Source organism: Bufo gargarizans, chromosome 8 (genome assembly GCF_014858855.1).
Source record: "Bufo gargarizans isolate SCDJY-AF-19 chromosome 8, ASM1485885v1, whole genome shotgun sequence".
Lineage (NCBI taxonomy): Eukaryota > Metazoa > Chordata > Amphibia > Anura > Bufonidae > Bufo > Bufo gargarizans.
Genome location: NC_058087.1, coordinates 3,971,871 through 3,997,181, shown reverse-complemented (window position 1 = coordinate 3,997,181; position 25,311 = coordinate 3,971,871). Strand labels below are relative to the sequence as shown.

Genomic DNA, 25,311 nt, shown 5'->3' with positions numbered 1-25,311 from the left:
CTTAAGGGGTTATCCAACCCCTATATTGCCCACCAAAATACCCGGGCCCCTCACACAGGTTAGACAGCTTTCACAGTTGCGAAAAACACTTCCGTTACTGATAATACAACCGTGTGCATCCGTTATGGACAGCATAGCAAGGACAGATCCGTCATGAACACCATTGAAAGTCAGTGGGGGACAGATCCGTGTTCTATTGTCAGAGAAAACGGATCCGTCCCCATTGGCTTTCATTGTGGGTCACGCCGCATCCCATAATGGAAAGAAAACCGCAGCATGCTCTTCGGTATGGGAACGGAATGCATTTTGGAGCATTTCTCTGACAGGTTGAGTGTGAGAGAGCCTGCTTGTCCGCCAGTGCACAAAATCTAAAAACCATTTATTTTATTTTATTTTTGCTTCCTTTCATTCAGTTCTAGGTTTTGTGCTCCTTTGAATCTGACACAGGTTCCTACTGCCCAAACCACGGAGGGCATGGAATGCCCGCAGGATCCCTCATTACAAAGATCTAGATTTGGGTTTTGGAGAGAAGTATCTGCCGGGTCTCTTTCTCTCATCATGGTGGAGATGTTAAACCAAACTTCCATCGCCTCGATATCCAGACTGCGATTCCAGCTCCAATTTTTTTATTGTTTTTAAAGATATTTTTAATTTTATTTGGTTCCCTGTAAGTCCAGATAAATCCCATAAACAAGGTGCCGTTTCCTGTTGTATGTGTAATGGAAAGTGAGTTTCCAAGAAGACGCTTGCAGATGGCCGTAATATAAAAGCGCTTATGCCTGTATCGCGGAACACGCGGACCTCACGCAGAACATGGGTGTTGGATAGAAGTCCATGTTCTGATCGTGGGAGATCCATATGGTCCCTTTATAGTACGGATGCAAAAAGAACCCCTATTACAATTGTCTGCAAGTGTAATTTCCCACAGTTTCCAAGATCTCTGCTTGCTGACAGTAAATGTAAATTCTTCACAATCCACAGCTCTCAGCCTGTCCTGATTGTGTTCAGCTCACACAAATCCATGGCTCTCATCGGCAGATTTATTGCAAAAATTTCTGCGAACATCACATTTGCAGAAATCCGCCTAAACAACCCCATTCACATATATGGAACTGATTTTCCTACAATGGCCTCACAAATTTGAAATGACATTTTTCTGCAGTTGCGTTCAGCGTTTCAGTTTTTTCCGCACGGGTGCAATCAGTTTTGATGCGTTTTTCACGCTTGTAAATTATTTATATATATATATATATATATATATATATATATATATATATATATATATATATATATATATATATATATATATATATATATATATATATATATATATATATATATTTTTTTTTTTTTTTTTTAAATGAACATTTCTTAGCAACCATCATTGAAAAACGCATTACATCCGGTTGCAATGCGTTTTTCACTGAGGGCCCATTCACTTCTATGGGGCCAGGGCTGCGTGAAAACGCAGAATAGAGAACATGCTGCGATTCTCAGGCAACGCAGAACGGATGCATGAAAAATGGGACACAGACCCATTGAAATGAGTGGGTCAGGATTCAGTGCGGGTGCTATGCCTTCACTTCACGCATCGCACGCGAACGGAAAACTCGTTCACGTGAAAGAGGCCCACACGGCACGGTGGTGCGGCGACCACGCTGTGGTCAGGTAGCACACGGCCGTACGGTCTGCATTGTTAATGGTTGTGCAGTATGCAAGGTGCCACACAATGCAGACCGGCTAAACAATGCAGTCTCTTTAGTTTAACAAGAGCCCCTGCGCCGTATTTGACCACAGCGTGGCCACGTTGCTACTGCAGCAGATATACCCAGTGTGGTCGCACCTTTAGGGGTACACTCACGGGAATACGAGTAGGAAATATCTGCCACACATCTGTGGCAAAGCATCAAGAAAGAAATCCCATCCACGTTCATAGCTGCTACCGTTATACGCTGCAGATTTTCTACCTGCAAAACACGGCCTATCCATCCCATGTGAAAATACCCTTACAACGATCCTGCTCATTAGTTATCTTTCTTGTTCCTTCTAATGCTCTCTCTTATACAAACCTCACTACTGAGCAGAAGACATTGGTCGTCGATGGTGCATTTCTGTGTTTTGCCTCGGGGCTCTTTAATTTTTGATTTGTGCTTTCTAGGATTCTGTCGGCTCCGCTTGTGACGAAACTTGTGAAATACCCCCTTGGATCTAGTATCGCTGTGCGTCTGTCATCAGATACCACGCGGGCTCTCTGCGATGTTTGTATATCCGTCGGTCATAGTAAAGGGTGCCGCACTGATCCGCTCCATAGACGGGTGGTCAGTTTTGCTCCGGGTCCCCCCACCACCACCAGTTATAACCTAGTAGTCTGATAATCGGTCATTATTCTGTTTTGTGCAGAAAAAAAAACAGTTCTTCCTGGACGTCTAGCTCAATTGTATTAAAAAAGGTAACCATACACATTAGATTATCATTGACCAAACCCACCAATTTCGGCAGGGCCAGCTGACCATCTAATGCTCACCCACTATTGAATATCGGTGAAATGAAGAGTCGAGCATGTCTGATGTTAGACTGTCCATTTAGCTGTCAGACGTACCCTGCCCCTTCGGGCGCGCACTAGATTAACAGTATATCCATTTTGTCCCCAATTGTCCTTGGGGGTCCATAAAGGGATGGCATACTGCTAGGGCAGCCATCACTTTGACTGGTGGTCTGCACTGATACTTTCCCTTTGTGCCGGTCATCTAATAACCCTTATCGCTAAGGGTACTTTCCCACTAGCGTTTTTCTTTTCCAGTATTGAGTTCCGTCTTAGGGGCTCAATACCGGAAAAAAACTGATCAGTTTTATCCTAATGCATTCTGAATGGAGAGCGATCCGCTCAGGATGCATCAGTTCGGTCCCTCTTACGTTTTTTGGTCTGAGAAAATACCCCAGCATGCTGTATTTTTTTTCTCCGGCCAAAAATCCTGAACACTTGCCGGATCCGGTATTAACTTCCATTGAAATGTATTAGTGCCGGCATTAAAATTGGCGCATTGACGGATCCATTCTTCCGGTCCGCGCATGCGCAGACCTTTTAATCTGTGAAAACTGAGCCATAACGCTGGGTTCACACCTGAGCGTACCCGATAAGCGCTGTTTACAAGCGTGCTTATCGGGCGTTTACATACGTGCGAGTGAAACAAGCAAACACCCATTGTCGCGCGTTCCCGCTAGTCTATGTGCAGGAACGCGCGACAATATACACCCCAAAGAAGCTCCTGTACTTCTTGGGGCATAGGGCGTTTTACAGCGCCTTCCTACGCGCTGTAAAACGCTCAGGTGAGAACCATGCCCATAGGGAATCATTGGATTTTGCCTGTTGAGCGTTTTACAGCGCGTAGGAATGCACTGTAAAACGCTCAGGTGTGAACCCTAAGTCTAGGAGCAGAGATAAGGAGCCCGTCTGCTCCCCAGGTGGCGGAAAAGACAGAAAATCCACAGGCTGCTTCTACAGCATTTCAGCTGTGTACAAAAAAAAGATTCCTTATTTTCTTAATTAAAAAAAAAAACAATTGAAAAAAAGATTTTTAGCTCAAAATGGGTACAATGCAATAATAAAACTACATTTCCCCAAAGGTGTACGTAGCCTTTAAACTGATGACCAGTCCTAGTGACTGTGTAAGATATAAGACTGGACAGAATATAGTTATTATAATTAGGGCAGGGGAAAAGTAGAGAAATTGCCTGTAGCCAATCAGATTGCAGCTTTCATATTTATTAGGCCTGTTTAAAAATGAAAGAAATAATGTGATTGGTTACTTTTACCACTGCACAAGTTTAACTAGATGTCTGCATATATATATATATATATATATATATATATATATATATATATATATATATATATATACTGGTATATAATATTTTAGTGTAATTGTGTAAGACCCACATACATAGCACTTTAGGGGTCCCCCCTACCAGGCATTTCGAGGCCCCCTCCCTAGTTATATGTGCAGTCCTGAATTTACCAGGTATCTCCAGAAATGAGGCCTGATCCGGTGCACTTGGCAGACAATGAAATCTGCATCTGAGTAGAGCAGCAGAAGGCACGCTGTACGCTATATTTCAGAGGTGGCAGAGCCGATATTGTAGTTCAGGGGTTGCCATGGTAAGATTACAGTTTTCTTATTACTATTGCAGCGCACATTAGGCGTTGAGGAAAATGCAGTGTTTATTGATGCACAAAATCCGCCTGGCCCAGATCCTTCCGTCTCCAGCTAGAAAGCCTCGTGTCCCCCTCGGCCCACTTAATGTATACGGCTGCGTCCTGTCGTGTAGGCCTCGTGCAGGCCATTACGTTCCTCTATATGGGGGCGTGCGGCAGGCTCGTGCGCTTTGTGTATTGTCTTGACGTGTGGAACGTCTGTTATACGTGATAATGACATTTATTATCATGTGCAGCGTCTGATAATCTGGGAAGTCTGATAATCCGACACTTTCTTACAGAACGGAGCGGCAATGTGATGAGGAAATTAGAGATGAGAATTTAGAAAATTCCTCTTATTAAAATGCCACATAGCACAGTAGCTGATCGTGTCCCCATTTTATTTCGGGGTGTCATTCTGAACGTTTTACGAGCGAGTTTTAGGTATTTGTCTACGAATATCTGGTAATTCGCAAAATTTGATAAACCGCATTCTGTGAAAGTGAGATTAAAATCTGCGCTTTTACCCCCTGCCAATTGTGGATGTGGAGGACCTGCTGTGACCACTGGGGGAAAAGGCAAAGCTATGGTTCTGCCTGCTGGTAAAAGGGGGACACCGCAGTAAATGCTGAGTGACCGCCATTGCTTTGAGGGACGAGGAGGAGCACAACTTTAACTTATACAGCGAATTTGATGATGCCGTGACTACTGGGGAGGGGGCATGTGAGAGAGAGAGGGTCTGCCATGGATTCCGGAGAACACTTCTATGGCTCTCCTGACATGCCTGTTTTAGTAAATACTTGCATTTCCCATTCTATAACCGTTTTGGAACATCTCTTCTTAGAATGCTGCGATTCCTCTGTTATTCCTCCAGGAAATGTATGATCTACAACTCTTAGGGGGTCATTTACTACTTGCTCTAGCCAGGTCTAAAAGAGTGGGCATGGTGGGGAAGGGTATGGGTTCGGCCAGTTTTAGGCGTAGAAAATGGTCTAAATGTAAGACAAATAGGAAGCTGTCTTACATTTAGGGTCAATGCAAGTGTTTTGCGCTCCGCAAATTGCAGATCCGCAAAACAGACACCGGCCATGTGCGTTACGCATTTTGCGGACTGCACATGGCTGGCACTTTAATTTAAAAAAAAATGCCTTTTCTTGTCCGTGTCTGCAGACAAGAATAGGACATGTTCTATTTTTTGCGGAACGGAAGTGCGGATACGGACAGCACACTGTGTGCTGTTCGCATCTTTTCTGGCCCCGTTAAAAATAAATGGGTCCGGATCTGTTCTGCAACGATCCAGATCCATTTTATAGACGTTTAAATGGAACCTTTAGAAGCAGGGGTGGATGCGCCAAAGTTATGTAGAGGCCGACGCCTAAAACGCCGCTCTTAATAAATGTGCCCCTTAGTTGTTAGCGCTGAACACTTACACTAGTACACGGTGCTAGTCGAAGTCAATGGGCATGCGTCTAGTATATGGTCATGCTGAATTCTGGCTGTTGGGGTAAAAGGAATCCCTGTAAGATATACCTGTTAAACCCTAAAGGATGCAGCCTAATGTGCTTAAAGGGATTATCCTATGATTAAAGGGGTTCTGAATAGATCATCAGTATCTGATGGGTGGGGGTCCAACATCTGTGACCCCCATCGATCAGCTGTTTGAGAAGGCAGCGGCACTGGCAGTAGCGCTGCGGCCCTCTCGCTGTTTCCCGCAGGCCGAGTGACGTCGCCATTAGTATCATTGGCCAGGGTGCGGCTAAGCCCCATTCACATCAATGCAGCTTAGCCGCGCCCAGGCCAGTGATACTAGTGGTGACGTCACGGGGCCTGCGGGAAACAGTTAGAAGGCTGCGGCGCTACTGCCAGTGCCGCTGCCTTCTCAAACAGCTGATCGACGGGGGTCCAGAGGATAGAGCATTAGTAAGAAAAAGCTGCAAAACCCCTTTAAGGTAAAAAATTTAAATTGGACATCATATAGTGAATGACAGCAGAGCTAGACCAGCCCTGTACCTCACATGGATCCACATATCTCCCCGTTCATTGCTCCAAGTGCTCTGCTAGATTTATTTCAAGCTGGCAGCTCAGAGGGTGTGTCCTCTCTGCTGCACCTGCTGGCAGCTGAAGGATGGAATTGAACATATGTGTCCACCCCAGTGAAGTGGACAGTGAAATTACCAAAAGAACGAGCAGCAGGTGGCGCTGTACAGATGCATTTTATTGGCTGTAATACAATTTTAATTTCAGGCAATTACAAAAGTATTCAGCTCCAGATTCTGGTTTGGAAACAGTAAAATATTTTTCATGGGACAACCCCTTTAAAGCTCCAGCAATAATTATTATTTTTTTTTTTTTTTTTGTCCACATTTCAAATGCTGTAACTTTTTTATTTTTCTGTCAATAGCCGAATTAAGCTTTTGTTATGCGGGACAAGTTGTATTTTTATTGGCACCATCTTCATGTGAATTGTAAACTTAAAAAAAAAAAATGTGGGGAGACTGTGAAAACACAAGGCAATTCTGCCACTATTTTTAGGGCTTTGTTTTTTTTATTGTTTTTTGTTGTGTTCATTGTGCGATAATAACAAAGTTTTTCGCGTTTTATCTGTAGGTCAGTAGAGCTATGTAGATACAAAAAAAAAAAAAAGTTAATCTTAGTTTAAAAATAGTTGGTCTTTATTGATATCATTTTGGGATACTTTGATCACTTTCTTCTTCAATTTTTTTTTTCATTTTTTTTAGCGAGGTGACCCAAAAACAGTAGTTCTGGCATTGAGGATTTTTGCATTCACCATGTGGGTTAAATAATGAGATATTGTATTAGATCGGGTCGTTGCGATCGTTTGTGGCAATTTGTAGCTTTTATTGGCATCATTTGGACTGTATAAGCTTTATTGACTAATTTTAATACATTTTTGGGGTGGGGGTGGACAAGCGACCATTCAATCATTGAATTTAGCATTTTTTTTTTCCATATGTTGCTTTTTAAATATTATGTTAACTTTATTGTATGTTTAAATTTTATTTTTATTTCTTTTATTTTTGCAGGGGTGGGTGAATTTTTTTATTATTGAAGTGATTTCCCACAAATGAATGTCAATTTGCTGTACTAGGTTCCCCCCTCTGTTTTTCGTCTTTCTCAGGACGTCCACCTAATGTGTCCACTGCTGGTGGTCACACATGCCCAGTAGTTAAGTCCCATATTGTACTGGCAGCCAATAAGAATGAGTGCACTAGAAGCTGCTTCTTCTCACTGTACTGACCGCCAGGGGGCAGTGTAATCTAACATCGGTATCCACACATGAGACATTTTTTTATCGGGAGGTGGCTTTGTCAGACCCCCGCCTGCCATGGAAATCATATTTGCTAATGGGCCATTAATTGAATTATTCTGTCTTTCAGAAGTTCTTGGAGGAGCGGGACCTTGATTTCCTGGAGGCGAATGAAGATTTGAAGGCTTTGGTTCTGAGGAAACAGGTGGGTTTTATGTGGCTCTATCTTGTGAGTTTCTTATTTTTATGGCAGTGTAGTAGTAACAGTACAAGAGATGAGATTGGTCTGTGGTCTTCTTCAGGCTTTACCAGCTGTGAGTGAATGCTTTTAGTGCTAGAAATGTCTCCGACATTGGGATTGATCGGCGTGTCTCCAGTTTTACGCTAGGTTTACACATTGTGTTTTTTGTTACGCAAAACCAGCACCATGAAAATGATGTGATTTTATTTTTTTATCGCAGCCTTTGCGATACAGTAATTACCTGCAGGGTTTCTTTTTCTGTTCAAATCATAAAAGGTTAATACTAACGAGCAGTGGAAAAAGTTGTGAAGGTTTGACACGGTAAATCTTTAAAGGGGTTCTCCGGGATTTTTATATCGATGGCCTGTCCTCATTGTGCAGTGGACGGAGCTAGTTACTGCAGCACTGCTCCCATTTACTTCAGTGGGAGCAGTGCTGCAGTTACCAGCTCCGTCCACTACAGGGTTTAGGGGTGCCAGAGCTATTCGCGAACAGCTGATCGGCAGGGATTTGGAGTGTCTGTCCCCACTGATCTGATATTGCAGACCTCTTCCAAGGATAGGCCATCAGTATAAAAATATATTTAAATATATAAAACAGAAGGGAGAATCGGTCTTCCCTTTACAGGTTCGATAAATTCGGGGGTGTTGCCCAACCCCCTCCCCCACCCATTCTTGCACAACCTCTTTAATTTAAGTTGAGTGATTTGAGCTCCTGATATGGGGGCGGTCTGATCGGGGCTCCTGATATGGGGGCGGTCTGATCGGGGCTCCTGATATGGGGGCGGTCTGATCGGGGCTCCTGATATGGGGGCGGTCTGATGGGGCTCCTGATATGGGGGCGGTCTGATTGGGGCTCCTGATATGGGGGCGGTCTGATTGGGGCTCCTGATATGGGGGCGGTCTGATTGGGGCTCCTGATATGGGGGCGGTCTGATTGGGGCTCCTGATATGGGGGCGGTCTGATTGGGGCTCCTGATATGGGGGCGGTCTGATTGGGGCTCCTGATATGGGGGCGGTCTGATTGGGGCTCCTGATATGGGGGCGGTCTGATTGGGGCTCCTGATATGGGGGCGGTCTGATTGGGGCTCCTGATATGGGGGCGGTCTGATCGGGGCTCCTGATATGGGGGCGGTCTGATCGGGGCTCCTGATATGGGGGCGGTCTGATCGGGGCTCCTGATATGGGTATAAAAATACAGTAAGGCCTCTTTCACACGAGGTGAACGCATTGCACCCGCACTGAATCCGGACCCATTCATTTCTATAGGGCTGTGCACATGAGCGGTGATTTTCATGCATCACTTGTGCGTTGTGTGTAAATCGCAGCATGCTCTATATTGTGCGTTTTCACGCAGCGCAGGCCCCATAGAAGTGAATGGGGCTGCATGAAAATCGCAAGCAAGTGTGGATGCGGTGCGATTTTTTTCGCATGGTTGCTAGGAGACGATCAGGATGGAGACCCGATCTTTATTATTTTCCCTTATAACATGGTTATAAGGGAAAATAATAGCATTCTTAATACAGAATGCTAAGTACAATAGGGCTGGAGGGGTTAATTTTTTATTTTTTATTTTTATTAAACTCCCCTCATCCACTTGTTCGCGCAGCCCGGCTCGTTGTCTTTCTTCTTATTTGAGGACCTGGGAGAAAATGCCCTTTGGTGACGTCGCCAATGGTCATTTTCTCCCAGGTCCTCAAATAAGAAGAAAGACAACGAGCCGGGCTGCGCGAACAAGTGGATGAGGGGAGTTTAATTTATTTTTAACCCCTCCATCCCTAATTTACTAAGCATTCTGTCTTAGGATTGCTATTATTTTCCCTTTATAACCATGTTATAAGGGAAAATATAAAAATCTACAGAATACCTAACCCAAACCCGAACTTCTGTGAAGAAGTTCGGGTCTGGGTACCAAACATGCCGATTTTTCTCACGCGCGTGCAAAACGCATTAAAACGCTTTTGCAGGAAAAAAATTGTACATTTTCGCGCAACGCCCGTGTGAAAGAGGCCTAAGTGTTTGAGGTTAGATCACTACACATGAGCCATCAGCTGATGGGATTCAAAGAAAACAGTCTGTGACATCATGCAAGTAGACAGATTTTTTTTTTAACCCTTGTATCTCAGGAAAAAATTTTTTTACCCCAAAATGAGTAGGATGCAGTCATTAAAAATTCCCCCTGAAGTGTTTACAGCCTTTTAGGATGATTAACATTGTGAGGCGGCCTAATCAAGCATGTGTGTCTGTAGAGCGTTATCTGCGCAGTCTGCGGTGACAGCCATGATTCAGCCCTCTGATGTTAATATTTGATGTCTTCCCGTCAGGCGCTGCTTTTGCTAATCCCAGCTGTTTAAACATCTAATCCCGCTCTCTGTTCCCAGCAACAATTCCTTTTCGCTTTCATATTTTTTACATTCCTTCCCTGGATCGGCCGCTGTCGTTCCTCTTTCGATGTTTTGTTAGGATTCGTGCGGCAGCCGCCCCGCTTGCACACTGTGAGGGATCCATAGACGCCGTGCACTCACCACACTCTCCTCTTTCGCACCGTCACGAGCTATTATTTATGTGACCTATTTTTTTCCCCCAAGCATAATTTCTATAGCAATAAGCAGGATATTTATAGAGGGCTGGTGAATGACACGGACGGAGGGTTAACCATTTCTGACTTTGTGTACAAGGTATTATTTTACACATTGAAATGACGCAGATCTGCCGTCAGAGATGTCGCCCAATAGGGCCACAGTATCACTGCACATCATTGTAGGTGTACATAATAAAGGGGTTGTCCAAGACTAGGGCACCACACCGGTCCATGGGCAGCTGAGCTCTATTGAAGTGAATAGGGATGAGGTGCAATACCATATACATCCTGTGGAAAATGTGGCACCGTTTTCAGAAGACAGCAGTCATGTTTTTCTATACTTGTTTGAACCCTTTAAGTATTTTGGAAATGAAGCAATGTCTGGGAAGCAATGATTAGGAGAAATAAAATGGCTGCTGTCCTATTAGTGCACACAAAACCTGCCCTAATCACATAGCAGGACACAGCCAAATCCCCACCTCCTCTTTGTACTTCATGTCTCCTCATGAACTCCATTCCTATAGAGATTCAGCTGAAGATCATATTAAACAGTATTCAGGACCATAACCCCTGACAAGCAGAGCACAGAGGCGGATGAGGCAGCTCTTTACCTCAGTCCTCCTATGTGATTAGGACAGGTTTTGTGTGCACTAATAGGACAGCCACCATTTTATTTCTCCTAATGATTGCTCCCCAGAGAAAATTAGCCATTATAACAAATGAAAGATATTAGGAATTTACAATAAAGTAATATTTACGTATTTTCATTTTCTTAATTGCTGGAGTACACCTGTCACCGGGATTTTGTGTATAGAGCTGAGGACACGGGCTGCTAGATGGCCGCTAGCACATCCGCAATACCCAGTCCCCATAGCTCTGTGTGCTTTTATTGTGTAAAAAAAAAAAAACGATTTGATACATATGCAAATTAACCTGACATGAGTCCTGTCCCTGACTCATCTCACCTACAGGACTCATCTCAGGGTAATTTGCATATGTTTCAAATCGGGTTTTTTACACAATAAAAGCACACAGAGCTATGGGGACTGGATATTGTGGATGTGCTAGCGGCCATCTAGCAACCCATGTCCTCAGCTCTATACCCAAAATCCAGGTGACAGGTTCCCTTTAAGGGGCCAATCGAGCGATGAATATGTCGTTCGGAAAAGCAGAGAGAAGGCCACAGCGCTCGCAGGGGAGCTACTGCCTTCTCAAACAGCTGACTGGCGGAGGTCCTGGGGGTGTAATATATATAAATATAAATTTTATTTATTTATTTTTTACATCCCTTCACTTGTGTGTTCCTTTGGGGTACTTAGGTTTATTACCACATGCCAAAATTCTTCTGGTAGGTGAGTTGGATTCCTATGGCAGTGCACCCTGTATACGGTATGTGTCTATATACCTGAGACTGAAACCTTAGGGTATGTTAACAGAGCGGATTTAGAAAATCCTGCTAAAATTCAGTGCGGAATCTGCTCGTGTTTTTTGTGTAGTTTTTTTTTTTACATGTGTGTGTTGTTTTTTGGCCAATGGGTGTCTACTTCAGTGCAAAACTGCCTTTTCAGCGCATGGTTTTTGCTGCGGATCCATGCCAAATACTCCACACAGAAAACTCGCGCACATACTGTGCTATTTTTTTGATGCTTCTCATTCATTTCAATAGAAGATTCAGCACGGATTCCGCTCCAAGATACGGCATGCTGCTACTTCCCCCCCCCCCCCCCCCCCCCACGTGCTGCTTCCTGTTTAAAAGAATGCAAGGCTGTTTTTTAGGCGTTTAGGGAACTGATTTTGAGGCGTTCGAAATCGGCAGCAAAAAACTGACGCTTAGGCCTCATGCACACGAACATTGTTTTGGTCCGCAGTTTTTGCGGCTCGGATGCGGACCCATTCACTTCAACGGGGCCGCAAAAGATGCGGACATCACTCTGTGTGCTGTCCACATCCGTTGCTCCGTTCCGTGGTCCCCCAAAAAAAACATAACCTGTCCTATTCTTGTCCGTTTTGCAGACAAAAATAAGCAGTTATTTTAATAGCTTTTTAATGCACACGGACGCCATCCCTGTTTTGCGAATCCACAATTTGCGGACCACAAAACACACAACGGTTGTGTGCATGCAGCCTTAGGCCTGTTTCACAGTCAGTATGTGGTCAGTATTTTCCATTAGTATTAGTAAGGGGAAAGGTATCATAGAAATATTCTCTCTTTTGGCGCCATTCCTGATATTAGCTTACAAATAATACTGATGCAAAAATACTGACCACGTGAAAGAGGCCTTAGACTGGATCCACGCGTGACTGATTGGCTGCAGGTTTTCATTCTGCAAACCTGTTGCATTATGCGGTACCAGCAAAGTGACAGAATTTTTTGCAGTTTTCATTCACATGGGGCAGAAAAAAGCCGCAGCAGAAACTGACGTGTGGTGCGGATTTGAAATCTACAGCATGTCAATTTATACCATGGATTTTATTTCACCTTTTCTAGCGCAAAGAATGACATCTGCAGCATTTCAGCAACCAAATTGGTGCATTTTTTTAATACTGCAGACGATCTGCAGCTAATCAGTCACGTGCGATCCTTAGGTTGTGGCCGCAGCCAGTGTTGGTGTATACATTGCCTTCTTGCAGACAGTAAATGCTATGTACGAAGAGCCAGTGCTAATCTTCTGCCTGTTTTCCCTTTGCAGGGCTATAGCACTGACTTTGTGGCATCATGGGGTCCCCTGGGAAGAACTGCGATATTTCAGCTACAGATTGGACAATAAAGAAAACGCAGGAAAGAGGCAACGTATAAGTGGATAATATTCAAGACGCCTCCATCTCGGCGCGCTGCTCGGCTGGACAGAGATGACATGTTCATTACACATGTGTATTTGTTACCGGATAAACCACCACAGCGCATGGATGGACCGTACCATTTCATAGCAGGGGGAGACTATTGCCTTCTGAGAGGGGTCCGCTTCTGGAGCAACGTGGGATATCTGACTGAAATGGCTTATGGAAGCAATGCCCGATTCGTCTGACTTGCCCTGAACTTTACTTAACCAAATGCACTTTGTGCGGTTCACACGGCTGTGTAGGGTTGGTCCTCCCGGAGTCATGAGAACATATGGCATATTGCAGTCCTCTTTCTGTTGATACCTTGGCTGAACCACAATAAGAAAATGAATGGTGGAAAGGTATGTGATGGAGGAGACAATGACGGCGGCCCCCTGTCGGTGCAGGTTCCGGTGGGCTGGCAACGGCGAGTGGACCAAAGCGGCGTTCTCTATATTAGGTGAGTACGTCACAAAATCTGATAAAATACAAATAAAAAGGGAGGAGGGGGAAACGCACCCCACCAACATCAATACAGACCATGGCCATAGTGGCCCCGTTCACCCCAGACTATATGTGCATCAACAAAATGGGGTGCGGTTCTAATTTTTTATTTTGGGCCTCCTTCACACGAGAGATACAGATTCAGTGTCAGGTTCTGGACAATCGGTATTTCCGCAATTGTGTTTTTTCCGTCTGGATTGTATCCGGATCGCATGCGTTCTTCATGCGTGTGTTAGAAAAACTGAAGAATAACACTCTACACATTGCACATTTTCACACAAGCCCCATTCACTTCTATGGATCCAGGGCTGGATGAAAAACGTACAGGGGTCAGCAACCTCCGGCACTCCAGGTGTTGTGAAACTACATCTCCCATCATGCACACTTGCTTGGCTGCTCTCTAAACTCCTACACAAGTGGAAAGATCGTGCTGGGAGTTGTAGTTTCACAACAGCTGGAGTGCTGAAGGTTGCTCATCCCTGATATAGAAGATGCTGCGATTGTTACTGAACGCAAAGATGATGCGTGAAAAACCAAGGTCATGTGCACAGACCCATGGAGATGAATGGGTCAGGGTTCAGTCCGGATGCTTTGCGTTCACCACGCACATCACATCCGGACAGAAAACTCACTTGTGTGAAAGAGGCCTTAGTGTCTTCACAGATTCATAGAATATAGAATTATAAGGGTCCATTCACACGTCCGTAGTGTATCGCAGATCCGCAATACACCCTGCCGGCACCCCCATAGAAATGCTTATTCTTGTCTGCAATTGCGGACAAGAATAGAACATGTTCTATTTTTTTTCGGACCGGAAGTTTTTCGCGGACCGGAAGATCGGAGCCGTGCTCTGGAAATGCGGATACAGACAGCACACTGTGTGCTGTCCGCATCTCTTCCGGCCCTATAGAGAATGAATGGGTCCAGATTCGTTCCGCAACATTGCGGAACAGATCCAGACGCGTTCTACGGATGTGTGAATGGATCCTAAGGCTACCTGCACAAAAATGCATTTATTTTTTTACATTTTGCACACTTTTCCACTAATAAACTAGAAAGAAAAAAAATAAAATCTTTTAAAAAAAAGACACAAATAAATTTGGTAGCTTCCACATGCAAAAAAAAGTGTCTTGACTTACTCTTAAAGGGTAAAGGGGTATTCTAGGATTTAATTATAGATGGTCTATCCTCGGGATAGGTCGTCTATATCTGATCAGAGGGGACAGCCCGCTCCCCCACCGATCAGTCGTACTGTAGGATACTTGCTTCTGGGTTCCCCTGCAGATTGAACAAGGGTGGGGGTCTTGGCTTTTTTTCATGAGGCCTTACGAACAAAGAGCAGACAACCCCTTTAAAGGATTTATGCAAGATTTAAACATTGTTGGCCTGTCCCCAGGATAGGTCATCAATAGAGCTGAGCGAACCTGCCTTTTGGCAGGTTTGGGGTTTAAAGGGAATCCGTCACCTGCTTTTACCATTTTAAGCTGTCACCATCTCTATGTTCACTAAAGTACCTTATTTCCAGCAGTCTTCTTTTTACGTTATTTCGTTTTGTCCTTTTGATATAAAAGCGCTTTTTATGATATGCTAAAGAGGCTCCAAGGTGCCCAGAGGGGCGTTTTTTTTTTTTCCTTCTCCGTTGCCCAGTGACGCCCCCCTGCAGTGCCCAAGAACGCCTCCTGATCCTCAAATAACCTCCCACAGCCCGGCAAACGGTTCCGCCACCCTCACCACGTCATAGTCTACCTTATAGAAATGCCCCGTCCTTCTTCCTGTCTGCGGCCAGAAAACTTGCGCAGGCGCAGTACCACCTGCGGCCTGCGCGATCATCAACCTCCTGAGGGCAACAGCGCTCAGGTTACATCACTGGGCTCGGCGCATGCCGACTTTCGAGGCCGTTGCCCTCAGGAGGTTGATGATCGCGCAGGCCACAGGCGGTACTGCGCCTGCGCAAGTTTTCTGGCCGCAGACAGGAAGAAGGACGGGGCATTTCTATAAGGTAGACTATGACGTGGGGAGGGGAGGAACCGTTTGCCAGGGCTGTGGGAGGTTATTTGAGGATCAGGAGGCGTTCTTGGGCACTGCAGGGGGGCGTCACTGGGCACCGGAGAGTGAAAAAAACGCCCCTCTGGGCACCTTGGAGCCTCATTAGCATAACATAAAAAGCGCTTTTATATCAAAACTACAAAACGAAATAAAGTAAAAAAGAAGACTGCTGGAAATAAGGTACTTTAGTGAACATAGAGATGGTGACAGCTTAAAATGGTAAAAGCAGGTGACGGATTCCCTTTAAGTGAATTACATAATGGATTCCGTTCTCACGAAATCCATCACGTAATTCAATGCCGGCATGCCGCATAATACAAGTGTATGGCCAAACCCGAGGGTTCCGTTCTTCTGGCCATACACTTGTATTGTGACGGCATGCAAAACGAAATGCCTCTAAAGTCATTTAGTTTGGCATTCCGGCGTTTGAATTATGTTATGGATTCTGTGTGAACGGAATCCATTACGTAATTCGCTCAAACCCCGAACTCGAACCTGCCAAAAGGCAGATTCGCTCAACTCTAGTCATCAATATCGGATAGGTTGGGATCCACCAACGATCAGTTGGTGGAAGGGGCAGTAGCGCTCTGGTAAACGTTGTGGTTTCTTCCTAGGCCTATAACATCACGTCCGCCAGTCACACTGCATTTCTGCGGTGAATGGGATTCAGCTAGAAACCAATCACAGCCAGTAGACCATGTACAGCCCTGTGCTCTGTATACTATAACAAGGCTCCCGTGCTTGTCCCAGTGCTGCAGTTCCTTCACACAGCTGAAGATGCCTATGGTGTTGACTAGAGATGAGCGAACTTCTGTTTTAAGTTCGGCGTCTAAAGTTCGGGGGCGGGTTACCGGAGAATCCCGATCTGGAACCGGATATGGATTCCGACTTCCGTTGTGGTCCGTGGTAGCGGAATCAATAATGGCCGATTATTGATTCCGCTACCACGGACCACAACGGAAGTCGGAATCCATATCCGGTTCCAGATCGGGATTCTCCGCTAACCCGCCCCCGAACTTTAGACGCCGAACTTAAAACAGAAGTTCGCTCATCTCTAGTGTTGACCTATTCAGGGACAGATCATTAATGATTAATTCCTGGAAAACCCCTCTTAAACCTGGCACCTGTACATGTCCAGCCTTGGTCTGCTGGATAGATTTACAATATGCTGACACATACAGTGGGTAGCATCTTCTAAGCCTTGTAGATTTTCCTCTTCGTATTATGCTGTATGAGATTTCATTAGCAGAAATCGTCTCATTATTCTTTTTGTCTTCAGCCCAAGCGGATCCCATCTGTCATGTTTGGACCAGGTCAAATCTTATCTTCTCACGGATGGAACGTGCAAGTGTGGCCTAGAATGTCCTCTTATCCTACCGAAGGTATGGCGACTTACTCTGCACAGCTTTCTCTACAGACCGCTGCCTTGTGATTCTTAGTGTGCACATCCTCTTTACACTGCCAGATCCTCTGCCTCCTCCACATCGGTGGTCATCATTATCAGGTCACTTTGCATCTGGATGTAGTGATGTTGGCTACACCCGGGTGCATGTTATTTTACTACTTAGAATTACAAACTCCAGAAGTCGCCCTGAAGTTTAAAAAAATGCAGCTTTTTTCAGGAAATGCGATAAATAAATAAAAATACTCACCTGGTAAAGTCCCTGTTGCTCCAGTGCTGGTGGTCCCCCACTGGTCTTTGTTTATTTTGCTGGAGTGTTGATGTGCTATACATCCATGTGACCACTGCAGCCAGTCACCGGCCTCAGCAGTGGTGTTACAGCACATGTACATGTATGGCACGTATTTGCACAGAATAATAAGACTGGTTGGGAACCACCGGAGCATGGGCGCTGGAGTTGGCTCGGTGGGTTGGGGGGGGGGGGGGGATTTAACAAGTGAGTAAGGTTTGGTGTCAGATGCAGATCTCTATCTTCCAGCACACTGCACTGATCACTGGATGTGCAGGGGGCTATCTGCGTAAGAACAACTGCAAGAAGCCAGAAGGTTGTCGGCTCGCCCCCTACTGCTCATTGATCCATTTCTGAGGATGCATAGAACTGGAGCAGCACCTTAAAGTGCGCCAAATAAAGCTCAGTTTTACCCTATAGTTTTGCAGCATGGTGTATTCTTCTACAGTTGTCAAACTCGCCGTGACATATGAAAGTTGTTCCCTCCCTTAAAGGGAATCTTGTCCCCTAGTTTTACCCTATAGAGCTGCGGACATGTATGGATAGATCTCCGCTAGCATGTCCGCAATATCCCTGTCCCATAGCTCTGTGTGGTTAAGGAGCCCACCCATGCCCCCTGTGAAGGAGCCCAGCACCGCCTGCATCCAGGAATCTCCTCCTTGCTCACGAAGTTACATTGCTGTAATCTCGTGATGCGCGAGCTAGTGAATGCACAGTGCCGGCAAAGTTTTCATTCCCTTTGCTGGCATCAGCCTCAGTGAACGAACTGCGCATGCGCTAGCTTGCGCATCGTGAGATTACGGCACTGTAACTTCGTGAGCAAGGAGGAGATTCCTGGATGCAGGTGGTGCTGGGCTCCTTCACAGGGGGCGTGGCAGGGCTCCTTTACTGTAAGTAACCACGCCTTGGGTACCTTACTTGGCTAATTTACATATCGATAAAATAATTTTTTAAACAAAATAAAACCACACAGAACTATGGGACAGGTATATTGCGGAGATCCATCCGTGCATGTCCGCAGCTCTATAGGGTAAAAAGAGGTGACAGATTCCCTTTAACTCACACCGCCACAGTGGCATGCAAAAGTTTGGGAGTTTGGGCACCCCTGGTCAAAATTACTGTTACAGTGAAAAATTAGGTCAGTTAAAGATGAAATGATCTCCAAAAGGCATGAAGTTAAAGATGTCACATTCCCTTTGTATTTTAAGCAAAAACAATTTTTTTAGGGCCCAAAGCAACACTTTGGGCACCCTGCATGGTTAGTACCTAGTAGGACCCCCTTGGGAAAGTATGACAACTTGTAAATGGTTTTTTTTAGACAGCCGAGAGTCTTTCAATTATTTTTTTTGAGGGTTTTTCTTCCATTCTTCCTTACAAAAGTCTTCCAGTTCTGTGAGGTTCCTGGGCCGTCTTTCATGCACTGCTTTTGTGAGGGCTATGGTAAAATCTTAATTTTATTGAATCCTTTTTTCCCCTCTACCTGTGAAATATTCCCCATGCCATTGGCTGTGACACAACCCAAAAGCATGATTGATCCACCCCCATGGTTAATGGCTGGAAAGGTGATCTTTTCATAATATTCTGTGGCCTTTTTTTTTTCTCCTATACCTATTTAAATCTCATCGATCCACAGGACTTGTTTCCAAAATGCATCAGGCTTATTTAGATGTTCTTTGGCTGATTTTCTTTTTCTGACGCTGAACTTTGTGGTAAGGATGCAGGAGAGGTTTTCTTCTGATGACTCTTCCATGAAGGCCATATTTATGCAGGTGTCGCTGAACAGTAAACAACTCCAGTGTCTGCTAAATCTTCCTGAAGGTCTTTTGCAGTCAAGCGGGGGTTCTGATTTGCCTCAATCATACTAGACCTTCTCTTGACCTCCACTTTTTCTGTTAACTTACATTTCGAACTGAGGAAATGGCAACCTGAAAACGCTTTGCTATCGTCTTAGTCTTCTCCTGCTTTGTTGGCCTCAACCATTTTCAGAGTGTTAGGCAGCTGCTTAGAAGGACCCACAGCTGCTAGTTTTTGGGACTAGGTTAGAGGAGTCTGGGTATTTATAAAGCTTTGAAATGATGATTGTGAATAAGCCTACACCCTAACAGGCTGTTAAAGGTCTGAGACTTCGGTCAAAGTTATCGGAGCATTCAAGTCTCCTAGGGTTCCCATACTTTTGCAATGCACCCATTTCCTTTTTTCACTCTAAAATTTTACAAAACCAAAATAATACACTGATATTTGCTCAAAGTGTTGAAAGGTGTTTCATCTTTAAATTTTATGCCTTTTGGAGATCATTTAATCTTGCTTAACTGCTCGCAGTAGCAGTAACTTGCATGCACCTGTCTGTATATATAGTTCTTATTGCAGAATTTCAGGTCCATGATACATCGCCTTTTATCTCCCTTTTCATTCCCTCATTACATACATAACTTCTTAATGTACATCTGTAAATTTAGAAAATTTGCATTGTGTAATTTATCTGTTTTAGGTGTTTAATTTTGACCCCGGAGCTGCTGTGAAGCAAAGAACCACAGAGGATGTCAAAGCAGATGAGGACGTGACCAAGCTGTGCATCCACAAGCGCAAGATCATCGCTGTGGCCACCCTACACAAGAGCATGGAGGTCCCGCACCCTTCACTGGTGTTAACAAGTCCTGGCGGAGGAACAAGTGCGTGTAAAGCTGGTTTACTACAGCTTAGTGGCAATGTTATTTTTAATGTTATTTTTTATTTTTATTTTTATTTTTTTAATCTACATAGGAACCTGTTGAAATTGGTTATTTTGCTTATGTAGTTAGTTTGCTTTTTTGGGCAATTTAAAACCGAAAAACCCTCAGTTCTCTAAAGTCTGATATTACTCTGCTGCCGGTATCCTGCAGTAGTATAGGAACTGATTTTACTTACCTTACTTTAAATTAGTGCACCATGTAGTACAATGGAAGGAGCCTAAATAATAAAGCTGTGACTGTAGGATTAACTCCTTCCTGCCGCCCGAATGTAAAATTACATCGGTGGTCGGCGGTCCGAGTCGCCATAATGTCGATCACACACATTTAACTCCCTAAGGTGCCATGGTCAAATGCAACCATGGCATCTGTGAGGTTAAAAACCTTGAGCACTCGTTCCCGGCCACACCAGCTCCCCCTACCGAGGATCGAGGGAACCGGATGTAGTGTGCCGCAGCCTCGGTCCTCCTGAGTGACACCTGTGCCGGACTCCATAGGAACATATGGGGTCATTTATCAAACTGGTGCATAGCAACCAATCAAATTCCACCTTTCATTTTCCAAAGGAGCTGTCAAAAATGAAAGGTGGAATCTGATTGGCTGCTGTGGGAAACTAAGCCAGTTCTACTTTACACCAGTTGGATAAATGAACCCAACAATGTAATCCCCATAGACTCCAATGCTAATGCATTGGGGTCTATGAGAAACTTACTGATTGCTTATTCAGGTTCCCTAGGGTACCTATTAAAAGTAAAAAAAAAAAAAAAAAAAAGTTTTTAAAACTATTAAATATTAAAATTCTAATCGCCCCCTCTCCCCCAAAATTAAATACATAAACAATAAAAAAAAATTGACATCATGGGCATCGCCACGTGCGAAAACAATTGAAAAATATTTATCGCATACAGCAAACGGCAGAATGTTGAAAAAAAAATTTTTTTTTTTGTTTTGGTTTTTGTCTCTTGACCCCCCCCCCCCCACAAACAAATTAATAAAAAGTGATCAAAAAGTCATATACATCTCATCATTGACACCAAATGGTATCAATGAAAAGTACATATATGGCAATGCAAAGAGAAAAAAAAATTCCCCAAATTTTTTTTCAGTATTAAAATGAAAAAAAAAAAACATATACATATGTGGTATCGTGCTAATCATACTGACCCAGAGAATGCACGTAACAGGTCAGTTTTACCGCATAGGAAACTGTAAAAACAAGTTATAAAACTCAGATTTTTTTTTTTTTTTTTTTTTTTTTTATTCCACCCCATTTGGAATTTTTTACTGGCTTTCCACTACATTGTATGCATTCATTGCTTTTGTATATTATTAAGTTGAAGGGGTTGTCTCACTTCAGCAAGTGGAATTCATGTAGAGAAAGTTAATACAAGGCACTTACTAATGTATTCTGATGGTCCATAATGCTTCCTTTTGCTGGCTTGAGTCATTTCTCAATCGCATTATACACTCCATGGTTACGACCAGCCTGTAATCCTGCAGTGGTGGTCGTGCTTGCATACTCTAGGACCACTAAACTTAAATTTGTATTTTTCATATTAAAGTTTATCTATATTTCTAAAAGAGGAATCGCCGGACATGTCTGTCTTAGCAAATAATTTGATTCTTCATATAGAAAATTCCTGGAGCATCTGGGTAGGCAACAGATCCCCTTTAAAAACCATGATGTGTCACATGTGTTGCGTGTAGGGGTCATAGTTTTAGCTGTTGCTTATTTATTATACTGAGTTGTTTCAGTTTTATGCCTATTATATATTTGTTTTCTTTGTCCAGATTCAGCTCCTGTCGTGCCCAGCCGCGCAGCTACCCCACGATCCATGAGAAATAAATCACTCGAGGGCATGGTGAATTCTGTGCTGCCGGAATGTAAAAATCCATTTAAGCTGATGGTTAAAGAATATGTGGGACCTCAACCGCATGACCTTCATCCTGCATATCCACCACAGAGGTTAGGTAGCAGCGAGCATGGACAGAAATCACCATTTCGTGGGGGCCATGGCAACATGACAAGTCCAGCGTCCTCTGGATCCCAAATTTACGGTGATGGATCTGCATCTCTAAGGACCGACCCATTGGGAAGCCCTGATGCATTTACAAGGAACAGTCTCAACTACCACGCTCCACCCAATTCCAGTCCCATTCATGTGAACAGGACTCCCATATCTCCACAATCCATCATGTTGCACGGGTCTCCGGTGCAGCAGTCATGTGCTGTGGCCAGTAGGACAAATTTACCTTTGTCTCCGACGTTTGCCAGTCCAGTGTTGAAGAAAACCATTTGCAATTACCCACCCAACATGGATATGTCTTGTGCAGTGTTTAATCACAAGCAGACACCAGGTCCACCCTTACCACCGCCACCCCCTCCGCCGCCACCTCCACAACTGCTTTGTGCGCGTCAGAAAAAGCCATTAACGTCATCAGAGAAAGATCCACTTGGCATTCTCGACCCCATCCCCAGCAAACCGGTTCTCCAAAACCCTGTAATGAACACTACCACGTTTCATCCAAATGTTCACTCTCAGGTACCCGTGATGAATGTAAGCATGCCACCTGCCGTCGTTCCTTTGCCAAGTAATCTTCCATTGCCAACCGTCAAACCCGGTCACATGAATCACAGCAATCACATTCAGAGAGTCCAACACCCAACGTCCCCTTCTCCGGTCACGTCCCCAGTTCACACAATACCAACAGTCATGGGAAGGATCGAGGCGTCGCCCCAAAGATCACGTTCTTCTTCCACGTCGTCCGATCATGGAAACTTCATGATGCCGCCGCTGGGGACACAATCCACATGTGGTGGCCTCACACTCCCGCCACGTTCTCCGAGGCCCAGCATGGTCTCTCCAAGACCATCCATGCCATCAAGCCCTTCAACGAAGCCTGATGGACATCACCAGTACAAAGATATCCACAATCCACTGATAGCTGGAATGAGCAATGTATTAAACCCCCCAAACAACACTGTTTTCCCCCCCTCTTCGGCTGGTAACGCTCCTGTTAAGGGTCAGACGGGATTGCTGGGGATGCCTTTAAATCAGATCTTGAACCAGCATAACGCTGCCTCTTTCCCAGCGAGCAGTTTACTTTCAGCAGCAGCCAAAGCACAGCTAGCAAATCAAAATAAACTCGCTGGTAACAATAGCAGTTCCGGACCGGCCGTCAGCTGCGGCAGCAATGAAGGAAATAGCACTTTACCCACAATGTTCCCCCCAGCCTCCAACGTACTACTACCACCACCGGCCGAGGGGCAGAGTGGCCGGGCGGCTCTGAGAGATAAGCTAATGTCTCAGCAGAAGGACTTAAGAAAAAGAAAGCAACCCGCGTCGACGGTCGTCAATCTCAAGCAACCACCCATGGATAACCCCAGCCTACAGAAGCCGGGAGCCGATCTGATGCGGAAGCAAGGGCAAAATTCATTTCCCGTGAATTCAATGTCTCAGCTCCTCCAAACCATGAGTTGTCAGAACTCCCACATGAACAGCAATAGTACCATTCCCGACTCGAACATGAGTCTGCCTTGTTCTGCCAACCAGCTGGGTTATAATGACAACGGCCTGAGCGCTGCTAATCTCCATAATTCACTGGCACTTAACATACCCATTAGAGGGGAGGGCGTCTCCTGCCAAAATCCAAACACTAACTTTGTTCATGGCAACAATCCAGTTCCTAACGCTCATCTCACTGGACTCCTCAACCAGATGCAAAGCAGTAGCGCTTATGGGATGCTACCCCATCCGGGGAACCAGTTACATCTCAACCCATCCCAGCCAAGAATGCAGACGGCGTCCTCTATACCAATGATCGCCAGCAGCATTGGTAACAGTTCAGATTCAGGTATGCTCTTCAACCGAGTTTTCTCTCTGTATTTTGTGAGTGCCTGGCATGGAGTATTTCAAATAAAAAAAAAAAAATATATATATATATATACAGACGTGGACAAAATTGTTGGTACCCTTTGGTCAATGAAAGAAAAAGTCACAATGGTCACAGAAATAACTTTAATCTGACAAAAGTAATAATAAATTAAAATTCTATAAATGTTAACCAATGAAAGTCAGACATTGTTTTTCAACCATGCTTCAACAGAATTATGTAAAAAAATAAACTCATGAAACAGGCATGGACAAAAATGATGGTACCCCTAACTTAATATTTTGTTGCGCAACCTTTTGAGGCAATCACTGCAATCAAACGCTTCCTGTAACTGTCAATGAGACATCTGCACCTCTCAGCAGGTATTTTGGCCCACTCCTCATGAGCAAACTGCTCCAGTTGTGTCCGGTTTGAAGGGTGCCTTTTCCAGACTGCATGTTTCAGCTCCTTCCAAAGATGCTCAATAGGATTGAGGTCAGGGCTCATAGAAGGCCACTTTAGAATAGTCCAATTTTTTCCTCTTAGCCATTCTTGGGTGTTTTTAGCGGTGTGTTTTGGGTCATTGTCCTGTTGCAAGACCCATGACCTGCGACTGAGACCAAGCTTTCTGACACTGGCTAGTACATTTCTCTCTAGAATTCCTTGATAGTCTTGAGATTTCATTGTACCCTGCACAGATTCAAGACACCCTGTGCCAGACGCAGCAAAGCAGCCCCAGAACATAACAGAGCCTCCTCCATGTTTCACAGTAGGGACAGTGTTCTTTTCTTGATATGCTTCATTTTTTCGTCTGTGAACATACAGCTGATGTGCCTTGGCAAAAACTTCGATTTTTGTCTCATCTGTCCACAGGACATTCTCCCAGAAGCTTTGTGGCTTGTCAACATGTAGTTTGGCATATTCCAGTCTTGCTTTTTTATGATTCGTTTTCAACAATGGTGTCCTCCTTGGTCGTCTCCCATGTAGTCCACTTTGGCTCAAACAACGACGGATGGTGCGATCTGACACTGATGTTCCTTGAGCATGAAGTTCACCTTGAATCTCTTTAGAAGTCTTTCTAGGCTCTTTTGTTACCATTCGGATTATCCGTCTCTTAGATTTGTCATCAATTTTCCTCCTGCGGCCACGTCCAGGGAGGTTGGCTACAGTCCCATGGATCTTAAACTTATGAATAATATGTGCAACTGTACTCACAGGAACATCTAGTTGCTTGGAGATGGTCTTATAGCCTTTACCTTTAACATGCTTGTCTATAATTTTCTTTCTGATCTCTTGAGACAGCTCTTTCCTTTGCTTCCTCTGGTCCATGTCGAGTGTGGTACACACCATATCACCAAACAACACAGTGA

The 25,311-nt window shown here is 44.5% G+C and overlaps 1 protein-coding gene across 3 annotated transcripts in view; it reads left to right on the top strand.

Annotated features, from left to right (window-relative positions):
* MBD5 (methyl-CpG binding domain protein 5) overlaps window positions 1–25,311 on the top strand; it is a 46,230-nt gene that overhangs the window by 6,061 nt on the left and 14,858 nt on the right. For 2 of the 3 annotated variants that reach the window (XM_044304152.1, XM_044304153.1), the window contains 5 exons: window positions 7,591–7,665; window positions 12,972–13,561; window positions 16,931–17,033; window positions 19,831–20,011; window positions 21,860–23,923. In XM_044304152.1, the coding sequence (XP_044160087.1) occupies window positions 13,449–13,561; window positions 16,931–17,033; window positions 19,831–20,011; window positions 21,860–23,923 (2,461 nt within the window). In that variant the 5' untranslated portion in view covers window positions 7,591–7,665; window positions 12,972–13,448. The remainder of the gene's footprint in view (window positions 1–7,590; window positions 7,666–12,971; window positions 13,562–16,930; window positions 17,034–19,830; window positions 20,012–21,859; window positions 23,924–25,311) is intronic. The other variant, XM_044304154.1, reaches the window with a different exon arrangement.